This window comes from Magnolia sinica, chromosome 13 (assembly GCF_029962835.1).
Source record: "Magnolia sinica isolate HGM2019 chromosome 13, MsV1, whole genome shotgun sequence".
Taxonomy (NCBI): Eukaryota; Viridiplantae; Streptophyta; class Magnoliopsida; order Magnoliales; family Magnoliaceae; genus Magnolia; species Magnolia sinica.
Window position 1 is genome coordinate 24,009,053 of NC_080585.1, and position 24,941 is coordinate 24,033,993.

A 24,941-nucleotide genomic window follows, 5' to 3' on the forward strand; every position below is an offset into this window, starting at 1 on the left:
TTAAGACAAAGTTTAGGAGGGGATGGGTTTCAATTCAGGGGATGAGAAAAATATTAGATTTTAGGGGGATACATGGGTAGGAAAGAAGAAAATTGAGTGAAATATTTTTAAGGTTGGGGGGGAATCTAGGGAGGCTGACTTGAGGGTCGCTAGCTGTTTCTGTATGAAGGGATTTGAAATTTTGGGTTGCTACGGTTCAGATATGTTTTGGCTATGCTGGACAAGCAGTGCCAGAATTTTTTCCTTTCTATTTTGTTTGGTGGCCCACCGTGTTGTGTGTGTGACATCTTTTCCGTCCATCCGGTGTGGCTCTCGATGTTGGGCTCTTAGGCAAAAGGTCAGTCCTGTAAACAAGGCAGGTGAGCCACACTGCAGGAACAACGGGTAATAAATACCAACAATAGGTTCTTGTGGGGCCCACCATGGTGTGTGTAGTTCGTCCAGCCTCTCATCATGTGGGGCCCACCATGGTCTGTTTATTTCATCTTACCTCTCATCAGGGGGACGTGAATTGCCCGGGGCGATGTCAGATGTCGATAAGAAATCCACTCCACCCATCAGTTTTGCAAGCTCACAGTAGGATAGAAGTCAAAAAATGAAGCAAATATAAAACTTAGGTGCGCCACGCCACACGAAACAGTGGGGATTGAATGCCCACCACTGGAAACTTCGTGGGGGCCAGAGAAGTTTTGGATCAGGATGATGTTTGTGTTTTCAATTCATTCCAGTAGGAATAACCTTCTAAACGGTTTGGATGACATACAAACATCTTGTGTCTCTGGGAGAGCATTTCCATTCTCACTGTTTCCTGTCGCATGGCCCACTTGAGTTTTGGATCTGCCTCAATTTTGGACGCTGCCTATCGTGAGTTTGTGAAACTGATGGACGGAGTGGATTTCTAACGGACATTGCAGTTGGCCCCACCTACCTTCTGCCCGGGGGCGAAAGCCTGACTAAATAATCAAGCGGACCACGATACCTGAGGTTTAGGAATGATTAAAACTATTTCTTGTGGTGTGGCCCAACTGAGTTTTGGATCGGGCTTATTTTTGAGATGTATGGTTAACTCAAGAAGGTGCATCTTTTGGACGGTTGGATGTCATGTACAGCACAGTCGGCCCCACAGGTCTGGGGTTGTACACACGTCGGACAAGTGTTACGGAGGATTCCGGTTCCACCATCTGTATAGGACCCCACTGCGTGTACCCCACATAGGAAAAAAGTGGAAAATCCATATTCCACATGTAATCATGTTGGGTGGGTTCAGGTTGTCCAATCAATCTGATTTTTGAGCTGTCGACCACCACCAACCCTAGGTTTTTCTTCCGAGTCTGCATCTCTCACACAGCTCTCAATGACTTAGATTCTTCTTCTTCTTCTTCTTCTTCTTCTTCTTTTTTTTGAAATTTGGACAGCTCATAGCAAATCATTTTCATTTTCAGGTGGGGTTGGCAAATGGGATTGGCTCGGGTCAGCGCTGGCTATATATAATTTTAAGATTATAAATTATCATTACATACACTAGGGTATGACATGCCACGGCACAGTAGTGAGGAGTGGATAAAGAGAGAGGTGCCCCACTCGGTTGGGCTACCATGTTTTAAATGTAAAATCCATAATGTCCATTAACGAGATATTAAAATGAGTGAAAATGGGATACCAACCATATGTGTGTTGGGCTACCATATGGTGTATTTTTCATCCAACCAGTTAATCAAATCTAATTCATCAAGATAAAGAGAAATAAAAATCAGACTCATAAAAACTTAGGTAGGCCACAACGTGTGAACTAGATGATTTGGGGAGCAATTTTACAATGTTCCCATGATGATTCGCACCGAGGGACAGACCTAGTGAATTTTAGAAATATAACATGGTGGACCGGTAGAGTGTCAAAAAGGCCTTTTTGTATAGACTACACGCAAAGAGAAATAGAAGTCGAAGTCGCATTAACACCTCCCAGCTATAAGACTAAGAAATTAGTTGAATGTAAGCTGTTTGTTGTACAGTAAAATCTCAACAGTTCCTTGCCCAGCAAAACCCTGATCCATAGCTCAAGTGGTAGACTGAGTGAAGGATACCTCGTCTCAACACTGAGGTCTAGGCATCGATTCCTTGGTGGGGGTAGCTAACCATGAGCTGACAATGGGGGTGTACTAAAAATGAACTCACCCTCGCTGAACCAATGTTGTGAAGACTAATTATAAGGGTAAAAATGTCCACAGCTATTGGGATTATATATAGTAATTTAACATATTTAACATTTTAAAAAAGGCATTAATTATAATAACAAATATTTTAAATTCTATATGTTTCAAAAAGAATTTTCGGATAATATCTGGAGAATTAATCACAATATGAAGAATCTCTCAATAAAATCACAAACCGAGATATTGTTGCTATAATTGAGAATGGATTAGGATGGGGTCAGCCAAATCCCAACTTGCTCACTCAAATCCAAACCCAAGCACAACGATGAAGCCCAAAGCCAGGAGGAATGCATTCTTTGGCAGGGAAGCTGGTGGTGGGAAGACTTTACTAGATTTTATTAATAAAAGAACAAGTTAGATGAGCTCTGCTAAACCCACACACAACCAAACACGCCAACTTGGAACGCATGACATATGATCTGTGGATCAAGTGGACCCCACTGTGAAGATGTTCTAGCCCAAGAACTGAGCCAGTTAGCTCATCAGCTGGGTCACATCAACAAAGACCCTTCAAGAGCTTTAAAAATAAAAACCATTCATTCGCATTCAACATAGACTACCCCACCCAGCAAGTTGTCCATCCCACTTGCCGGCCAGCTCATCTAGGCAGTAGGGCACCTAATGCATGGCTTGGATGTATGGAAATCATCCCAAATCCACCCACATGGGCCTAGCAGAACTCAACTGAATAAAAATAGGGAGGTGACAATAGATTGGAAATAAAATATAGAAAATGTACCCTCTACAAGCAAGGCATCATATACCTGCCTATCATGTAATCCATCTGTCCGTCCAACATATTGGTGTGATGATTTGATCAGACGATCGCCACCGTAAAGCAAATACCGGACCTTCTTCTTTTCTTTCTTTTTTTTTTTCTTTCTTTTTTTTCAACAAGCAGAACCCGATAGATTGAATCAGTGAAAAATATGAAATAGCAGTTGGACTGTAAGTTATACATTGGTTTGATGATTTGATCAGACGATTGCCACCGTAAAGCAAATACCGGACCTTTTTCTTTTCTTTCTTTTTTTTTTTTTTCTTTTTTTTCAACAAGCAGAACCCGATAGATTGAATCAGTGAAAAATATGAAATAGCAGTTGGACTGTAAGTTATGCATTGGATTCTAGCGTACAGAGTGTATTTCAAGACTATTGAAGACAATGTTGAGAATTGTCTGGTTAAATGAATGCCTTAAAAGCAGACTAGCCCAAAATCCTTCAAACGCAAGATAAAGGAAGAAAAATTCCAATATTTCTCTCTACCATTTCAAAACTGAAATGCAATGCAATACACCTTTTCTGGCATATATGCAATCAGCTCTGGTAAAATGTACAAATATATGATATTCCCCACTCACTTAGTGGAAAATAACAATTTGAAATTCTCGGACAGCCACAAAAGCAACATAAGAAGAAGAAAGAGGAAGAAAACAGAGCAAGAAAAAGAAAATACATATGGGAGCTCTAAAACCCTAACAAATAGGGTCTGGCTCCAAAACCCACAACACACACACACCCACACCCCTTTGACCACCCACTCCTCCCGAAAACACCCATCCAACAAGAGAAGCAATTGGTTAGGCTCTAACCCTGAGGTAATAGCACAAAAGCTTCTAATATATATAGAAACCTAATGTGAAAAATATTTATATATTTACTAATGTCTTTGCAAGCTCTCTTGATGATGATCTGGTGGTAATGATAGTAATCTTGTTATGAAGGGTGATAATGCTGCAAGTAGCGCCTTGGGGCACTCCTCATGAGGGAGGTGCCCGCATCCAGATATTGCAACTAGCCTCTGCAAGAAAAAATAAACAAATACAGCATAACAAGATTAGTGACATCAATCTAAAGGATCTGATGATATTGTTTATGGTAAGAAGTTTTTAAGGGTAGGAGGCCAACACATGAGGACTCTACTTGTACAGATTCAGATTACAGATATCATGGGAGGGCAGTGTCATGTTCCAGTAAGTTCCATGTTTCACATTGCTGTTGGTCATGTGTTTATTTCGTGATGTGGTTCCAATGAAGTGGAAGAAAAAAAAATTCAATGCGTCATGTTGTATGGGAACTATTCCCCCACCTCATACGTGGGGCAAGGGGAAGGTGGATTGTAGCCATCCATCCAGTTGGCATACCCTGAATGGCCCATGGTTAATAAACCAATCACTCCTAGCCAACAACATTTCGCCCACTTTTTCTCTGCTCGATAGTTTTTATTTCTTTTAGCCCATCAGCAGTACGGCCTACTAATCGGAGAGTCCCAACCCACATTCGCCTCTGCCAGGTCTGCCACGCATATAGTGAGAGTAGGTTGGATGGGAATTTATCTCCAATGAATTATTTTATGAATGAGCCGAAGCTCCATAAGTCCACATTTAGCAACATGTGCCATGAATTATTCTCCCTCCTGCCACGTTCTCATGCCAGGCAGCATCACGATGCTGCATAGTTGATGTAATGCAACTTGGTGCATCTTTAGCCTATGGACAATGTAGCAATTGCAAAGCAATGTAACTTGGTTTATGCTCCTCAAAAAAAAGTAGCATGGTATATACAGTACATGTGGTGGCATTCTATAACACACCATATTGTACAATCTAAACATAGGAAGCTAATGTTGGGAAGAGCTTTTGTAGACCAAAAAACCATAGAAGAGGAATAACAGTAAAAGGAATTGGTACTTACAGAATTTAGAAGCTTTGAAGCCATATATTGAACAGATTTTAGTGAGACAAGTGCATCCTCAGCACCTGCAACTACCAAAACTGGCAGTTCTTCCACTGATTCCAGCAAAGCTGCTGCATTTTTTGATGAGAGGACGGTAGCAGATGACAGCCTTCCTATCTCATGAAGTGCTTCATCCCAACCTTCCACACATAACGGTGCCTGATTGGGGGAAAAAAAAGAGACATGGGTTAATATCATAGAGACAAATGGACCTTGTTAAAATGCACATCACAATTTCATTTATTCGCACATCACAGTTCAAAGCAGACGGTAAAATGGTTTTATTACATTGGGGTAGAAACGCCGATTGCTTGATTGATTTTGACATGTACAAATGTATATGCATATATTCACTCATAAACATGGAGAACAAGGTATGACCGACCAAACCATTATACAGAGGTCTACATTCATGAAACAAAAAAGCATGGTGGGTAATGATTAAGTAGGGTAACTTGGTTTATTATTAAAGGGCGTCCGAAGTAGAGCAAAAATAAGGTGCAATAGCCTACACCTGAAGGTGAAAACCTACGAAGGCTTAGAAATGGACCACAGAATGTGGTTAGATCCCTCGTCACTCACAAAATGTCATTTCACCTGTTGTATCACCTCGCAAGCCAATGTACTGATAGCCAGTGAAATGAGTAATCTTTTTCTTATTTATAGTCAAATTCAGGTGTTGCATATCTTTTTTCCATTTATTTTACTGTTTAGATAGGCCCACTTCAGCAACATACATACCAATGGACTCCAGCAGCTGAACAACGCATGCAAGCCGAATCTTTCAAATCATTCCATCCAGTGAGCAATATATTTGGATGATACCATCTAAGCTTTTGCCAGTTGAGAATGGGACTACACATGTGCCATTTGTATGATGGATATAGGACAAGTCTAACAGTATCAGCGATATGACTCGGTCCTTTATAAGGACGAGTAACATTCTGAAACTGGTGCTTCAATCCCTGCTTGTAAAGGGGTGGATAAGACAAACCAGTCGACGCTCAATGGAAAAAAGTTTTCCAATTGCACAGTTGTAAAGGATTGAAGCAATTTTTTGGGATATGGCCAATGAACAATTGTGCCAAATGAATGAAAAATCCACGTTATGCTGAGAGTTAGGCGGGGCAGGTCCAATCTCCAGGAGAGGCTTTTGATAGCATTCTTTGCCAAACAATTTGGCATTCAAATAAATGTAAAGGATGAACTACAATCTATCTCAAACTGAAATTATCATCCAAAAGAGAAAGGATTAGTTTGGGCATACTATCAAAACACATCACCTGCATGTATCAAGCAAGAACAATTAAAAAAGCTCTTATACACAATTCAATAAAACCTTAAATCTCTGAGGTCTATCATCTTTGCAAATAATTTCCAAAATAATATTGCCTTTTACATTACTCAAGTGATATAGGATCAGTGTTCAAAATATCGGTGCCGCTATAAGTTTTGCTGGCCATGGATACCGAAACAATATCAATATTGCCGATAACCAGAAATGCAGGGAAACATGGGGAAAACGATGGAATTTTTAGCAAAACTTCAGGAGATGTTAAAATGTACATATTTGCATATTTGGAAATAAAAAAAAATTGCAAAAAGAATGCATACATAACAAGTTCCCATTTAATTGGGCCTTAAAAGCATGTGTTGTTGTAAGAAATCAGTCCAACCATCCCATCCAACCTTCCATCCAAACATCCATCAATATTGCAAAATATCAACAACACATGATATTTCACCAAGAAATCATCAACAATTGAAAAGGAAATGAAAGATTGTGATCTCAAAATCGGACATGTTGTGAAATTGATAATATTGAGATATTATTAACATTATCAATGACAAATTAAACACTACATACAACCATGTGCCCATGAAAATAAATTTGAAGTAAATTTTTTTCTAATAAACAAAATTCTGATGATATCAATAAGTTGGCGATATTATTGAAATATCGTCGATATACTTATGATACAACCATTACCTAGAATCTACATGGTAAAAAATATTGGTAATACGTTGGCAATATTGATGCATTGGCAATACAAGCAACACCTAGAATTTACATAGTTGAAAATATTTATGATTATATTAGCAATATTGATACATTGGTGATACTTAAGCGATACATTGCTAATACCTAGAATTTCTGATACTATCGGCGTTATCGGTATCGTTATCAGTGTTTTTGGTATCGCTAAGCTGGAGATAAAAATAATATCGGAGATATTTCGATAATAACGGAGATAATTCGAACATTGTATAGGATATGTTATCTGTAATTCTTTATCTTGTGTGGACCAGAAAGTAACCTGTCTTTACAAATAATTCCAAAAGAATATTGCCTTTACGTTATTCATTATTCAAGTGATATATGTTATTTGTAATTCTGTGTGGACTGGAGAGCAACTCATTCATTACCTTGTAGAGGTTCAAAACCTCTGTGGTTAGCTTTGTAGCATCATACCACGCACGGCGATTCACCACTTGAGCAATCTCAGTACGCAGTAGAGGGCGAACCATGTGCTTCTTTCCCAATGAAGTATGCAGGAGGATACGGGCAAAGGCAGGAACAACTTCCCTTGACAAGCTGACACTAAGGAGTACCACTCCCTTGATCTCCACCTGAGATGCATGCAAATAATGAGTGAATGGAAAACAGATTAGTGAGAACTGAGAAGGAGCTCCATTGATGTCACTGACATGACTGAAACCCCACACAAGAGTTTCAATAGTGAATAATTTCACTGACCAAAATGCCCATAAACATGATCTTTGAGGGGTTCTAGCAACAACTTCAAGGCCCATCTATAATTATGTGGGCACTGCCATTAAAATTTAATTTTCAGGCCATTTTTATTGTCTTGCCCAGTAATGGAGATGTTTCCATAAACTCACCATGAGTAACTGCTATTGGATCTTAGCAGCAGGCAAGTGTTAAAAGAAACAAATGAAGAAACTGAACCCAAATGTAGCAGTATGAACTATCCTCCAATTTGTACTAAAACAGTGCAAGGCCTCAAACAAAAATAATCCAAATTTGCCAACCATTAACCATGACAAAAAAGAAAAAAGAAAAGAAGAAAAATAAGTATGATTGAGTAAACATATAATACTAGTCTAAACTCTAAAGTTTTATTTAAAACATAAAATTTGACATGGTTGAGCCTACTAACCTGCACAGGGCCTGCAGCTGCTCGGATTCTCTCTGCAGCCTTCAAAGCAATCTGCCCCCCATCATCATGACCAACAAGCACAACTGAAGAAAACCCCATCTCCGAACAGAAAGAAAGGAGCAGATCAACCTGACAAGATGACAACCATGGAATAAATTCTTCAAATTTAATGCTTAATATGAGCAGGTCTCAACTTGAGTAGCTGTATGACATCTACTTAGCAACCTGGTAGAAAACATGGAAAGGATGAACAAAATCACCTAAGCAAGTGAGCTAACTAGTACAATGGTGGCCACAATCTTGTCATTGTGCAAAAGTCCATAAAGATGGGTTTAAGAAACGGATGAGTTCCCATAGTAATTAGACATGACTTTAACATTTTCTAATCATTTAATTGTACTGCCCTCCCTTGATTTTTAGAAATGCCATACCAGATATTCTTGATCTAAGGTTAAGGGGTCTTTGGATGCTTGTAAAATTTTAAGTTGTAAATGATTTACATTTTATCATGTAAAGCTAGTGTTTGCTAGGTAATTGTGTGTGTGCGTGCGTGCGTGTGCGCGTGTAGATCTGGAGTTGAAGCTTTGAGGAAGGAGACCCCTTGTCTTTACCCTCTTATGAGTTTCCAACTCATTTAGACAAGTTTTTTGAAGGATCATTGGTAGTTCTCATAACGCCATTAAGGGGGCTTCATCCATGATTCCAGGTTCATGGAAATTAAAATTTTCATTTCGGAGATTATAGCTATTTATTCTAATCAGAGAGTTGTATTTCTAGTGTTTTGAGGATGCCATTTCCCCTTGCCAAAGAGGGAATAACTTAATTGGCTCCTTGGCTCCTCTCTTTGTCATAGCCTTGCTCCCTTTCTCCTTAAAAAAATTCAGTACTTGGAAGTATCCAGGTATCGTAGGCAAGGATACTTTTCTATACGCTCCTGAAACTACGAGAAGCTCTACTGATGCACCCAAAGAGATTTTAAAAAGGGGTACGATCACATGTAATCGAAGAATATTTTTTCCCTATGCTTCGCAAGCCTAGCTTCAACAATTTGTACAAAGAAAGATGGTCTCAATTCACTAGTAGTTTGTGGGACACACAAACGCCAAAACACAAATTTCATAGCGATCTTCTAAAAGAAGTTCACAAAACAATGATTGGCTTATGAACAAACCAAATGTTGTTTCCCAGAGATGAACCTTGGAATATTAAACCTGATTACTTCTACAAATTCCGTTGAGCTAGGTATACATATCTTCCTAATGGAAGTTGGAAAAGAGAACACAGTTTGGGCATCCCATTGAAAATAAATTCATAAAAAAGCTCACCTTTAAAAAAAAAAAAAAAAAAAAAAAAAACCATTGTACCATTACCTGGTAGACATCCTGTTAACTGAATTTTTAACATCCAAAAGAAGCAATCTTGCAAGAACAATAAGCTTCCATCAAAATACTACTACAGGTAAGTTTGGGAATTACCATGTTCAGCAGCAAGTGCGATGGGCTGCCATCAAATTGATAAACATCGGGGACAGAAAAAAGCACAAAAACAGTAACCCACTTACTGCGGCTTTCATTTTCTGAAATGCCCCAAATAAAGTGTATGGGTTCTGCTAAGGATGCACAACCAATAACAATTTGGTGGCGGTTCCCTACATTAATCAGGCATGGGACTAGATGTCAGACCCACTTGGCTCCAAATCTCATGGTAAATAGGCATAGCAGAATATAATTTTTAGTAATATCTATTATTATATCATTTTTAACATTAATATTGTTACAAATATAATCTTAATTAATCTTTTGATGGATGGTAGAGCCATATCCAACATGCATCCAATAGACATGTCAGGCCATATTCAATAAAGGAACTCTGAAAGGTTTTTAAGATTGAGCGACCATGGGTGCTTCCAACAGGGGCCCTACATGTTCATGAGTACAAAAGTAATACGTTTCCATCAATTGGCACCCACTTTAAGAAATGTCTGGTATACTCTTCATCAAAAAGAGCTGAGATTCACATAGTTTGAACAGAACAAAAGTCCCATAGCACTTCTAGATGATGAAAGTTAACTAACTTTATTTTCCAGTATTATTCACAACATTCGAAAGACAGCAAGTGACTGATAGTCTCTTTCCCATTTTTAAAAGAGTTACTCTTCTGTCTAGGTCCATGAACCAAACTATCATCTTTTCTTTCTTTTTTTTCTTTCTTTTTTTTCTTTTTTTTCCTTCTTCTTTTATTTTTTTTGCTTTTTTCTTTTTAGTTTTTGTTTTAAAGGTTTCGTATGAGCCAAACTATCTTTTCCTTCAGAACGAAGACTTCATTTATTTTTTTGCATTCCACTCTAACAAGTTGAAAGGAACTATGCCAAAGAACTGACGATTGAGAAGTAGAGAAATCACCTGCGACTCAAGCTTATATGGATTTGGCAACTGCTGCTCCTCCCAGTCCTTCCTGCGAGGCCTGGAAGTTAAGCCCCATCCAGGTCTATCAAAGGCTGCAACTGTGCATCCAATCTGCCGAGCCAGGACCCCCATCACATGTCTCCATGAGAAAACCCCACCACCAAATCCATGCACCAAAACAACACCAAACTTGCCAATGCCCTCTGCACCTTCCGAACTCATTGAATTTGACAAACCTGCTTCTCTTTCACCACCATCTAGGTTCAAAGCAGGTATTTCATCTGAGGAAAAAGGAGGACAAGCAGATGTGCCAGAACCAGCCAACAGTGGAGCATATAGAGAATTACTGTGGAACTGGTTGCTAAGGCTCCTGTGGAGATGATGATACTGACTCTTGGATGGAACTGTCAGAGGTGGCCTGTCAAACTTAAGTCTTCCTGGGGTGATACGTGGTGAGCTGCAATTGGGATTGGATTCGAGGAATGTAGTAGAGGCCAGGGATCGTGAGACAGCTGATTCAGGAAGGCTGATCTTGTAATGAACTGTGAGACCTTGACAGGTAATGAACAAGCTGTCAATATCAGCAAGTAATCTGATTGGGAGTTCCCCTTCATTACGGCCTGATGCTGGGGCTTTTCTTTTCATTTCACTGTCGCTCTTTGAGGTTCTTCCCGAGCAGGGTGTGGGAGATCGAGGGACCTTCTGGTAGCCTCCAGAAAACACGTTCTTGCAGGCTAAAACCTGTGAGGTATGGAAGATAATATCTTAAGTTCAAAGTCTTTATGAAAGCAGTGGTTTTGAGTTCTGGAAGGTGGTAGTGCTAAACACTTATACACTACGTTGTCAAACAGGCTATCCACATACACATAGCGTACATGCAGGAAATCCAGAACCTTCATCCGTTGGGCACTGCAAAGGTTGGGGCCATACCCTAAAAATCAGAGCGGCCACATGGCCATTGCTGCTGATTGAGAAATTTTCCTCATTGAAAGTCAACCATCAGTTGAATTTCCTCTCCTAATGTTCCATTTGCAGTTGACAAAAATCTTCCAGTCAATGGATTGGATCATCTGATTGTGTGAGTTTCAAGAGAAATATCATCCATGCTTTTGACCAGCAAATGAATGATTTGAAGTCTCTGGACCTCAGACGTGATGTTTGATTTTCACCCCAAAAGCTATTATGAAGATATACTACTGAGGCAACCAAAGAGTAACCAGTAGTATGGTTTTAAGAATAGCAAATTACAACTTACAGCTTCAGGATCGACTCTGTGGAACAAGAGCTTCCTCCGTGCTCTGCAGCTAGTCCGATAAGCGACCACAACATGCCCAAGAGCAAAAACAAGCGAAGAAAGGAAAAGAACAGGCATCCCCCACGACTTCTTCAGATGGAGCTTCTGCCTTGCCAATTGGGTTGAAGCTTCAGGTTCAACCTCCAAATTTGCCGTAAAAATGCAAGCCTTCACTGATAGAATGAGAATTGATATGAACGAAAATAACGTTGTCGTTCCAAGATAAGGGCCGTGGGACAGCCCCGGCCCATCGCACAAGGAATAAACACCTGAAAGTAGAAAACACAGACATATGCAATCAAAGAGGGGAAATAAAAATATATATATTGGCCATTGATATAAGATTTCTATAGCTAATAACCCAAACAAGCGGCTTAAAATTATGGGAAGAAGAATGAAATATTTTCAAGATTTTCATTTCCGACTAATCATATCACAGGGAATTCAATCCAAAATTTCAAGAACTTTCATTTTTTCTACTTTCCCCAATCAGGGGATGTTCTACTGAAAATAGAAATATTCATGACAACAATGATTGAACGGTAGCACTAGCAAAACAGTCGTTAACAGAAGAAAATCTACAGAAATTTCTCGGTATTTTAAAAATCAGGCTTCCCTAAATTACAAAGAAAGTCACAAAAAAAGGGCGGAAAAGGCATTTCGTCTTTTGTTCTTTTCTTCTGCAGAAATGAAGAATCCACCTGAAGTTCCAAAACTTTATACGGAAAGCTTTCCAAGAAAACCCTTCCCTCCGCCCATAAAATTGCAAAAACGCTTTCTAATCTCACAAAAAACTCCTAATTCCAGTCACTCTTTCAAAAAAAAAAAAAAAGAAGAAGAAGAAGAAAAAGAAGAAGAAAGAAAGATAAAATTCAGATAAACTATACAAAATATCAAGACTCTCCAAAACCAAATCGTTCTCATTCTCCCAAAATCCCTATCAAAAATCCTAATCTTTCCCTAAAAATCTATCAATAGATCGCAAATACCGTGAAATCTCTAGTCCGTCGATCTTACACGTGATGACAAGCGATCGGAAGACCGAGACGAGAGGGATATCGATCAAAGAGCTCTTGAAACTGTATCTCTGCATCTGATCTCTGAATCCGTAGCAACTGAAGCACGTAAAGCTCGAAATAAGAGCGAACGAAACCAGCATGTCGCCAGCGGCGACGAGGATCGGCAGCGACAGGACGAGAAGCGACGCCACCATTGTCAGCATGAAGAAAATCGTACGGAGCCCGCGTCGGATCCGCTCCAGATTCCCTTTTCCAGAAGCCATGGCTCAGATCTCCCAAACAGGAATCCGTTCTCCACCGTCCGATCGGCCGATGATCGCTAAGGGAAGAGCGCGTCTTTGTCGGGAACCGTACCGGGCATGTTTCGGAGCGTGTCGGAGGGTTTCGGTCAGGAAGCTTGGATTGCCATGGCTAGGGTTGTTTGGTGGGCATTTTCGTCTTTTTATTTTCAGACACAGATACAGAGAGAGAGAGAGAGAGAGAGAGAGAGAGAGACGGGAAGGAGAAGAGGTTTTATGGGGAGTTTTTATTTGTTCCGTTCGTGTTTTATTCGGTTTTCGTTTTTTGAAAAACTGGCCTTCGTTTTCATCGTTTTCTGATTAATTAACTCGAAAACCTGGATTAACTTAATTAATACTCATTAGTGCCGACTCGCTTGAGTGCACTTCGAGTCTCGCTTCATACGTGCAAAGCAATCACACGTGTATATGATCTGATCAGCTCGTTAGGGACAATCCTCAATCTTTGAACTCTATTCTATACAAAATAAAGAAAATGTAATTATCCATTAGGCCACACATGTACAAGAAATCGAACCATCCGTTAAGCTCTATTTACCGTTTATTTATTTGTCCATGTGGGGTCCATTTATTTGGTATAAACTTCTGGGATTTTTTCCAATTGAATCTAGAATGTTGATTTTTCTTGATGAACGGATCCGATCTCGTACGTGTGTTCTTTTATTTCACATGTGAGAAGCGAGTGTGGTTTCAGCGTGCAACCGAGCGAGGTGCGGTAGCTTTTGGTCAGGTGTGTAACTATTGTCTATCTGGCAAGGTTTTGGAATGACGGGAGTGCCCCGTGCCCAGGCTTGTTTTAGTATAGTAGATGGGCGGTTGGGGGCATCTTTAAATGACTGAAATGCCCTTGGGTTTAATGGTATATTACCGGGTATTATTCTAATGGCTTTGTTAAACACACACGCGTGTGCACTATTCGCACGTACATGCCACACATGTGGCAGAATGGTACATGAATGGGAGATCCTAAATACGTCACTCTTGTACATATATCTGGTCCACTCAGCACGTGCGCTCCAATATTGGAAACAGGTGGATTGGCTAGAGAACTTCATCCAAGCCGTACATTTGTTTTGCTAACTGTGGCCCACTTGATTAGTGGATCAAACTGATCTTGGGCTATAGAATTAATATAATGGTTCTGTTCTAACGGATGGAGTGGATCATGGACCTATCATGTCATGCTGTCGCATGTGTGGCGTGTACGTGAGCTTTTTGTACACGCGTGTACGCTTCGCAAAGTTCTTATTTGAATGCTCGGACAAGGAGACTGTCCCGTAACATCGAGCTTTCTGTTTGTATGTGGGACCCACAGTCCGGTGATCCAAAACGTTGATGTGATGGGACGCACAGTGGAAGTCCTCTGTTGAAAGATCCAGACGTAGAATATTTCATCTGTTATTAGTTTGACTGGGGACCATTGCTTTTTTTTTTTCTTTTCTTTTTTTTTTCCTTAACCGTTTGTTTTTCGGCCACATGTTGAAAGATTCTGGATTTGTCTGGCTGGGAGAATTCTTGCAGACGGACCACTCACAGTGGGGCCCATAAAATCAACGGTCTGGATCAAGGAACATTGGGACCCACTAGTATAAAATGCAGACCCAAATGGTAGGACCGGAGCATTGTATAATCCGTCAAATGAGACGGTGCTCCACTTGCATGATGGGGCCTATCGTATCACTGGTACAGATCGGGATATTCGTCAGTAGAAGTGGGGCCCATCATATCAATGGTATGGAGAATCCTACTGTGGGCCCCACTTGTACAAACTGGAAATACATCAGGGCCCGTTTGGCCGGGTGGATTGGAAGGGATTGAATAGTATTAGGGTGGATGGCATGGATTTCTAAGGTAATGATGGTGTTGTCAGTGGATTGTCCGGAGATCCATGGGATTGATATATCCCTGGATTGCTATATCCAGTCCGTTTGGCGGGCCCGGCCAATCCCGGTATTAAACCTTCTCATCCCTTCTAATCCTTCAAACCAAACACGTCCCAGGCATATTTGAAGGATTAGGGTGGATTGGATGGGATTTAAATGTAATGATGGTGTTGTCAGCGGATTGTCTTGAGATACATGGGATTGGGATCAAATCACCGACCCTGTTTGGCACGCCAGGCCAATCCCGGGATTTGACTTCCAATCCCTTCCAATACCATCCAATCCCTTCCAATCCGACCGGCCAAACGGGCCCTCACACAAGTATGGGGTATTCGCAGGTGGAGCATTGCATCATGATTGGCAGGATGGAATCCGAATCCACTGGAGGAGTCCGAATTGTAAATGAGAAATACTTTGATACTCTGAGAAAGTATGTTGTACAATACGCTGGCAATTAGAAATTACTTATGTGGTATGCAAATACAAAACTAAACCGTCCAAATTATGGGACCCGGCTTAAATGTATCAAAAAAATAATTTAACTTTTATTTGTTTGCCAAAGTATTTGATTGTTGAACATCTATTAGACGGTTAGAAATGAAAATATCCCTGATCTTATTTTAAAAAACAACTGTCCACAAATCAGGGGTCAGGATTGTTCAACCAACCTGATTCTTTATGTAACATAACGACAGTGCTTCCACGATTTAGTGGGTTTAATTTAAGTGCCTGCGTATTGAGGTAGGATGAAGCCTGAGTATCAAATAACGGCGTATGAAACGGAAGCGGATTTCCTGTGACGCCGGGCACAGAGCAATTCATGTGCTGGGGGCTGTGTGAGGCACACAGAGATGTCCGGGACAAAGGAACTCCGTCCATCTGTTTTGAAAAACCACAATAGGACAGGAGGATAAAACCCAGGCAGATCTGAAACTTAGGTGGGCCACACCGAACTAAACAGTGGGAATGGAAACGTCCACCGTTGAAATATTCCTCGAGATGAGTATGATGTTTATATCCCACCCAAACCGTTCATAGGGTTGTATCCATTCAGATAAAATGTAGGAACAGATATCATCCTGATAAAAAAAATTCTGTCGCCCCCAGGCGTTCAATCACCACAATTTCGTGAGGTATGACACACATGAGTTTTGGATCTTCCTGATTTTACATTCATGCGCCATTGTGGCATTGGAAAGCCGATGGGACGGAGTGGATTTGTCACGGACATCTCTGTTGGCTCCATACAGCCCTTGGATATATATATATATATATATATATATATATATATATATATATATATATATATATATATATATATATATATATATATATCCCAGGTCGACGACCATTGAGTACGATAGTAAATAGGTCTGTCAACATGCCGGGCCAAGGTGTAGGTCGCGGCCGGGATTTTGAACTATTTCGGGCCATATTGTCGGGCTGGCTCTATTCAAAATTTCTTTTCAAGCCCGAACGCGGCCCATTGATATCCCTAGTAAATAAAGGTGGGCATCGAGCCGAGTCGAGTCGAGGTGGGCCAAGCTTGGCTTGGCTTGTCCATGATGTACTCGAGTTCGAGCTCGAGCTCGAGCTTGGCCTCGAGCTCAACATTGAAGCTTGGCTTGTTTGCCAAAGCTATCGAGTCGAGTTCGAGTCGAGCTAGTGGTTCAAGTCGAGTCGAGTTTACCTCGAGTCGAGCTCGACCTTGTTAGGTGAGAGAGTAATGGATTCTATTCTTGATCCTCCTCCATTGATGAAAAATTCAAAAATCTTAAGAGAATCAAAGCAAAACCCGATGAAAAAACCAAACAAAGCTTCGAATCGGATGAGGAAACCTGTAAGAATCAATCTGTTCTTGATCTTCTTCCACTAGCAGAAATCCAAGTATTAGAAAAGAAACAGAGCAGAACACAGATCAGAAATCCAAGTAAAGAGCTCTAGCCAATCAGATCATTGGATTTCCTTGAAGCTCTAACAAATCTGAAAAGAACCCATCTCGGTTTCTCGCCTAAGAAGTAGATCTCAAGAGATTGAAATCATACTACTGTGGAGCTGAAATGAAAACAGGTGGTGGTGCTTGGGGCGGGCGCGCGGCTGGCAGTGGGCAGAGAAAGAGAAGAAAGGGAAAGGGAAGGGGGTGCGTGCGGTCGGGTAGGAACTCTAGGGTTTGTTTTTTATTTTTTTATTTTTAAGTTTAAACTTAAAACTTATATTAATATATATATATATATATATATATATATATATATATATATATATAATATAATATTTAATATATTTATTAATCGAGCCGAGTCGAGCTCGAGTTCAAGCTTCGAGTCGAGTCGAGTTGAAATGGCCCCTAGTCGAACTTGGCTTGAATTCAACTCGAGCTTCAAATAATTAGCTTGGCTCAGCTCGAATCGGCCATTCAAGCCGAGTCAATCCGAGCTGACTCGAGCCGAGTCGAGCGAGCTTTTCGAGCTATCTTGACTCGTGAACAGCCCTACTAGTAAATGCTCTTAGAGCACTAGTAGTTATAGTGCTCCTAGTTGCATTAGGTCACTTGGAGAGTCCGAGCGGTCCATCTGTACCGTCTATTAAATCCAGAACATACTCTATTACCTACTGTGCAAAAATCACACCGATTGGATGATCCAATCCATCCGTCATTTGGCCTTAGTTTGTAGCCGTTCTTTAACCAAGCCATTGATGGATTGGTTAGGAAGGCCTAACAGAAGGGATTCTTTAGAATCATAATAAAACTTTAGTGGCCCGAAGCAATAAATGATTTGACTGTCCATATTAGAGGTTAATGATCAAAGCGTTACAATTTGAGGATTGGCTAAATGTTTGCATGGAAGAACACGAAGTCCATGCTAGACCTAATGGATGGTCTAGATCAATCAATTAAATTTTCTCCATGTCCAGTGCAACTGGGAGCACTATTACTCATGGTGCTCCAAAAAGCATAGAGCATCTCTCGTTGAAAAAACGAAAAATAAAAAAACTTGTATTTTTCATGAGAAACGATGGACGCGGAGGCTACACGGATTCCTGCAGCCATAAGCTCTGCGGGACCACTGTAATGTATACATTATATCCACTCCATTCATCCTTTTTTCCGGATTATTTTAGTGGTTGATCCCAAAAATGAGGCAGATCCAAAGGTTATGTGGACCACACCACAATAAACAGTATGGAATGAACGCCCACCATTAAAAACTTTCAACGGCTACATAAGTTTTCTATTAAGCTGATATTTGTATTTTTCTTTCATCCGGGTTCCGATTACCTTATGACCGGGTTGGATGGAAAGAAAACATCACAGTGGGTCATGTGAAGGTTTCAACGGCGTGCGTCATTTTAGATTTGGATCTTCCTCAGTTAGAGTTTATGCCCTAAAATTACCTGCGAAACACATGGACAGCGTAGATCTAACACATACATAACGGTGGGCCCCACATAGCTTTGGACCGCAAGAAGATTCCTGGATCTGTGCGCTAAAGCGGTATATAAAAATTCACGTACAACACTATTTCTTTACCTCTGACGTGTCACATGTGTAGAAAATTCAGTTTGAGAAAAACGTCTACCAGAGATTATAATCACCTGGTATAGAAGTCAGACTGATCCAGGCATTGGGTGGGCCCCACAGTACTCGAAGTCATACCATCGGCTGTCCGTTGCTTTTGACTTTTGTGTCCCACTCGATGAATGGACCATCCTGATTTTGGTACCTGTTGATCTCCATATCACTAATGCATGAAATCCATACCGTGAAAATGGTAGAACCATCATGAAGATTAGCCACCACAAAAAATCATTCCAGTCCGCTCATCGAACGGGCCACATCGTTGGAACAATGGACAACCGATGGTCAGATTCAACATACTGGTGTGGTCCAGTGAGTAAATCGATCAGCCTGGTTTTCGAGATGAACGATCTTCTAGATGGGTCCCAGCATTTTCATGGTACGGATTTTGTATACAAGAAGTAGAGCAAGGTGCCACAAGGCAATAATTATTTTCGGAAAAATGCTGAATTTTTATTTCAGTCGTACAATCACCTGCATGATAACTTAGCACCCGGATCTGTCTTTTCATGCAGAAATATCACATGTGTAGGACATCTGATCTGTACAAAAGGTGGGCCCCACCAAAACGCTACCTATTTCGGAATTTAGCCTGATCTACGCCTCTTTAGGTGGGTTCGTCTGCATGGAGACAAAGTGTCCGCTGTTGATTGATTTCGATGCAACCCTCTCGTAAAGTTACATGCTCCTTGTTGCGCGAGGACACATGAACGGTCCAAATTGACCCACCTAAGACTTAAATGGGCCACTGTGTGAAAAATCAAACCGGTGAGATGATCTCGTCCATACCGCACGTTTTCCAACATATGGACGGTATCGATAGGATGGCTGCACTAATGCAACTAACCGCAGGCAGTCCTTGACTGGAGGAGTTTTCGGTCCAAATGGTCATGTAGTGTGACGTGATCTTTTGAAACTACTTTTTAAATTTGTTATACGACAAAAATGCTAATTTGCTGCGGCGGCTTTTGTACAGCAGGTATTTGGTTTCAAATGGGAAATCTTTTTTTTTCAAAAAAAGAGAAAAGACACTGGTGAATTAAAAAAATTAAAATTTAACTCACTCATTGGTTGATTTGATACGTTCATTTTATCCAAATAAACGTGAATTCACGGTATTTTTTTATTTTTATTTTTTTGCCTATTTGAAGTTCTTTACTGTAAACAATTACACAAATATTGTAAATTAATTCTAAAATATTTTTCTTGAATGTGGTTCATTTATAATGAGCTTTGTCCTCAAACTTGAATCAAATATATGAAATTAAACCACTTACATATAGATGAGTTGGATTTACTTTATGATAATCTAGTGGGCCTCATATAAGATGTGGATGAGTTTAAATCGTGAGGCCTTATTTATTTATTTATTTATTTATTTTTTTTTTTTATACACGTGCACACATACTCACTCCATAGTGGGATTTCACCACCTATGGATACTCGACCCTTGACCGGTGTTGAAACTCCTGAGAGTCTACCACCCGAGCAAGAGTAAGGATCCTAAATCGTGAGGCCTTTTGTGTGAGTGTTATTTCATTTTTCCTTCTTTGGTTCTTTTCACGAGAGGGGAGGATGATGTTTTTTTGTTCTCTTCATTCTTTCTTCATTAATTTCTTTCTTCATTATTATTTTTATTTGGAATGTGTTGGGGGAAAAATTGACAAGTCGATAAGTCGGCTTATGGAATGGACCAAGTCTACTTAACCAGCATGGGCCCAGTAAAAACTCGAGCCTAATAAGGCATCTACGTCCAAAAACATGCCGACTTTCAAGGAGGTCGAGGCAACTGTAAGAACACTCAAACAACACGATTACGAGCCCATTTAGATAAGCCGTGTTCTGATCTAATGGGTCGATTATAGATCGACCATAGGTCAGTCATAGGTCGGATATAGGTCGACCATATATCGACCCCAAATCGGTTACAATCCAACCATAACTCAGTCATAGCTTGACCATTGGATGACTATAGATCGGCTAACATCCGCTTACAGGTCAGGCGACGTCCCATGACAAAGTCAAGGACCATTAGCGCCTAGCTAAAGGGAACATGGATCTTCCGACCTAATCATTGGTTAAATATGGTGAATGATGATCTGTCAAGAAGATCGGTATCATTTATTCTTGAGTCGTCACCCGCTTATGGGAGCCGACCTAAGTCCAAGCTAAAGATTCAAGGAATCTCCTAGCATCCCGAAGATCTCTCCCCAGATCTTCGGGGGACAAGATCAGATCCCGATAACTTAGGAAGCCGATAATCTCGCAAAGATCCCAGATCCGAGCGGGAAGAGTCCTCGTGCAATTGGGCTCCCTTCCCTATATAGAAAGGTATCTCCAACCATCCAAGGTACGCTTATTCTGACCCTAGCACTTGACTGGTGTCTCTTTTCTAGAGACCCTACCTTATAAAAAAAGACCCCGTTCCCCTGCACTAGCCAGGGTCTCCTTCGTTTCTCTTTTATACCTGTGCAGGTTTAGGAGGGTCAATCGCAGAGGGTCTGCCGAAAAATTGCATCAACAGTTTAGCATCGTCTGTGGGAATGACATGCTAAGCCGTTCTCAGCTCTACTAGCAACATTTACGATGGTCAGGGGAAAGAAGAAAGCTCAATCCCCTCCAGTGGTGATTTCGATCGCAACCCTATCTACTACCGATCACACCCCAGAACCGCTGGAGCGGCCAAGGTAACCCAAGCCACAAGAGAACCATCAAGGTTCCTCCACTGGCTCGGGCCGACGCGGCTAGCGAACTCGTGCTAGGAACGGTCGTTTGAACAATCTCGAAAGAGAATTCAGAGACATGAGGGCAGACATGGGCTACATGAAACGGATGCTGGAACAGATGTAATCCCAACATACACCTAGGCCTAACGGAGAGGACAGGCAACCGAGCCATTGTCCTTCCTAACCTTCCTGCATGCATACTGTTCCTCAATCGAGCCAACAACATAGTTCGGTCAGGCCTATCCCATCCCACGTTTCAGGGACGGTTCCTTTGCCCGTCTCCAATTTGCGACACGAGTTAGATCGGAAGAGGCGCGGCAAAGTCCCAATCGAAGCTACTGCCGAGAGCGGGGAGCCATGGAAAGCCGAGCTGAAAAGTTTACGGGACTAGATCGGTAACATGCAGCAAACATAGCGAGCTAACGCAGCGATGACAATGATGGAGGAAACCGAGTCCCCATTCACTGCTGAGATTTTGTAGGCACGACTATCGAACAGGTTCCGACTGCCTCAGGTCACACCCTTCACAGGGAATATCGACCCATCAGAGCACATGGAATCCTTCCGGATCTACATGGAACTCCATGATGCTTTTGATGCGATCATGTGCCGAGCTTTCTCCTTAACTCTAGCTGACGCTACTCGACTATGGTTTAAACAGCTAAAGCCGAGGTCTATCAATTTGTTCTCAGAGCTCAGCCAAGCCTTAATCACGAACTTCATCGGAGGGAAGAAGAGACTCAAGGCGCCTGCTCATCTTCTTCACATAATCTACAAAGAAGGCGAACTTCTAAAAGATTTAATCAAGCACTTCAACCTGGAAACACTACTGTAACGTCCTGAATTTTCACTGTTTTGGATTTCCAAATATCCTTGAATTTTTTTAAATGTAATTAACTTATATTATCACTTATTCGCCATTAGCACTCAATGTTAGTTTATACACGGGTGGTACCAGTAAAGAACCGCACAAGTTCGATTAATTAACCGCAAAAAGCCAACGAATCCGTTCAATCACTTAAACACCGAAGTTAGCCATACCTACCACTAATTAATCAAGACAATCGTAACTAAATTAAAAGATTTACTCGAATCCGACTTAGATAGGGCCCAGATCTTGACTAATAGACCAAATCAAACTCGTTACTCTTTTAGCCTAAAACCAATGGTTTAGAGTAATCATGACCAAATCTCCACTTTCACTAGTTATAAATAAGCCACACCATGAACATAGTTAATCCAAACCCTAATCATTGGCCATGAGAAATCTCAATACCTAATTTATTCCAAAAATGCCTCGATTTTTCGAACAAGCTCTAGACCGCTCGTTAGTGGGCCAGTAGTTCTAAAACTATAGAATAATATTCGTCTTACTTGGCTCAACGTCTATCGCGGGATTCGGACCTTAGTAGTGTCCAGAACCACTCAACTTGAATTGAAGGACGAGTGCATGAGAAGTGCAAATACCCTAAAGGAAGAAGCTGAAACTTAAGTGAATTGGGTTGTCCACTTTTATGCAAAGTTGAGAATTTCGAACCATTGGTTTATGACCAAACTTCACACATAGTGTAAGGATATTTCCCTGCTCATATCCGTAGAGCTGCGGCCCCAATCGACCATTGGTAACCGTTGAACAGACTTCTAATCATATCTGTCGATCGACGCATCCAAATGATGAGCCGATCATGTCCATACGTAGATTATTGTTAGGGCTAGCTACCTACGGTGTATATCAATATTACGCCTCATAGTGGGCTCTAGAGGTTAGAAAGACCCTCCAATAGGGCTAGTATAGTAAAAATCTAGCTTTTGGGGCCATTTACACCAAATCTGGCACTATATAAGGGTTTCATTTGGGCACCCCTCTCCTATACGAATTTACCCTAGAAGAAAGAAAGGGAGAAAGGGAGAAGAGAAAGAGGAGAAAAGAGGAGAAAGAGAGAGGGAGAGCTTGGAAGTATGAGGGTTTGTGCACCTTCACCCTCTCATCTCCTCTATAGTAATATTGTCCTTCATTGGTGTTGATTCGGAGATGATTGAAGGTAAGTATTGAGTTATGTTTGTACGTTTAGGTCTTGCGTTTAATTCATTCCAATTCTCACAAGCTTGTATGCTTATTTAAGCATTTCAACGATAATTTCCTAACACCCTAACCCTACGGGCGCCGTAAATCGAGCAGTTCATCACAAGGTGCGGATTATTATCCTTATGTGACAAATTACCAATTATAGGATGAACTTAATGATTTTAGATGCTAGATTGATATACATGTGTAGATTTTAGGAGATTCTATCTAGGAACCTGTTTGATGTGTATGCCTAACATGTGTGTAAAAATAAATTGATGTTTGATCAATCTGAAATGGTGTTTAGGCCTAGGAATTTTGCTGCATGTTCACCCTTGCATTTAATTTTCAACATGATTTTCTATACTTTTGTATGTCTGCATTTCCTGCATTGCGAATGACATATAAAATTTTTGTCTCTTAGAAAAAAATTCAATTCCATGTATATGCATGTCTAATTTTTGCTCCTAGGGGCAGTTTGTATTCATTTTAATATTCTGAAAATTATGTCTTGATTGCTTGTGTGTTATATTTTCTGAATATTTGATGAGAAATCATAAATATCTTAATATGTTAAGAATTGAAGCCCTTCTGTTTAGGTTGGTCAAGAACTTATAAATTATGAGGGCAGCCCTGCCGGTTAGGCTGTCCCGAGACTGGATTGACCAATTTGGGCGAATTCGCATGTATGACAGTAATGAGACTGCATGGGTTGCTTTCACTCGATGTCGTGCAATACGTGTTCGCCTAAGTTTGGGCGGTTGGGTCCACCAACTGACCAACCGTGTTTGTTAACCATGTTTGCTCATGCTTATTTAGAACCTGAAACACCTCTCGCTTACTGACGCCCACTGCTAGAAATTGATTTAGAGTCTCGTGAGCTAGGCATGGTGGAATGAGACACTATGTCTGAGCTGTCGGCCTACGCTGGGGTAACGAGCCTCCCCATAGTGACTGCGAGCAATCCCGCTTCCCAGCACTCTCCACGTGCTCGCAATCGAGGGTGGGAACTCCAATGGGATCAATGATCGTGGGGTCTTGGCCTCGCATGTTGAGGGGTCTTGACATCGCAAATGGATGGGGGCATTGATATCGTCAGGGTGTACCAGTTTCCCCAACCTGTTGGATGAACGGAATTAACTAAATACTCGACTAACATTATCCATGCATCACATTAGCCAGGATTTGGCGACTCGGCAGTTGAGGTGGCAATGAGGGAGTATTGGTCATGCGCGATCGTGAGGCGAAGTCGCTCGAGGGAGTGTTGTAGGTGAGTTCATGCATCATATCATAATTCAAGCATACACATTTAACAAGATTAGTTAGAGATATGTGAATTTATACTTTTCATTAAATTCAATATGAAATTGTTATTTGATGTAACTTATGGCTAATGGCACCCACTGAGTTAGTTACTCACTCCCACTCTGGGACGGTGTTTTAAAACACCAACCAGACACGTCATTAGATGCGGGTGAGGCGGAGCTCGATGAGTTGAGCGGGGTGAGCATGGATGAGGTAGATGAGCTTCCTTACTTCCAGACTT

The 24,941-nt window shown here is 40.9% G+C and overlaps 1 protein-coding gene across 1 annotated transcript; it reads right to left on the reverse strand.

The window, feature by feature from the left end:
• Window positions 1-3,491: 3,491 nt before the first annotated feature.
• LOC131223271 (uncharacterized) lies at window positions 3,492-13,367 on the reverse strand. The gene is made up of 7 exons (XM_058218619.1): window positions 12,844-13,367; window positions 11,788-12,095; window positions 10,530-11,273; window positions 8,128-8,256; window positions 7,373-7,576; window positions 4,904-5,104; window positions 3,492-4,010 (listed from the first exon to the last, which is right to left on the reverse strand). Exons 1-7 carry the CDS (start codon window positions 13,106-13,108, stop codon window positions 3,870-3,872), a joined length of 1,992 nt encoding a protein of 663 aa, XP_058074602.1. The 5' UTR covers window positions 13,109-13,367; the 3' UTR covers window positions 3,492-3,869.
• Window positions 13,368-24,941: the final 11,574 nt, after the last annotated feature.

Excerpts from the sequence above, each read along its gene's own strand:
- LOC131223271 (XM_058218619.1), bottom strand. The coding sequence starts at position 13,108 with ATGGCTTCTGGAAAAGGGAATCTGGAGCGGATCCGACGCGGGCTCCGT. Across the intron at positions 11,274-11,787 it reads ACAGAGTCGATCCTGAAGCT|GTTTTAGCCTGCAAGAACGT; the intron begins GTAAGTTGTAAT and ends CATACCTCACAG. Across the intron at positions 8,257-10,529 it reads CATATAAGCTTGAGTCGCAG|GTTGATCTGCTCCTTTCTTT; the intron begins GTGATTTCTCTA and ends TCATCTTGTCAG.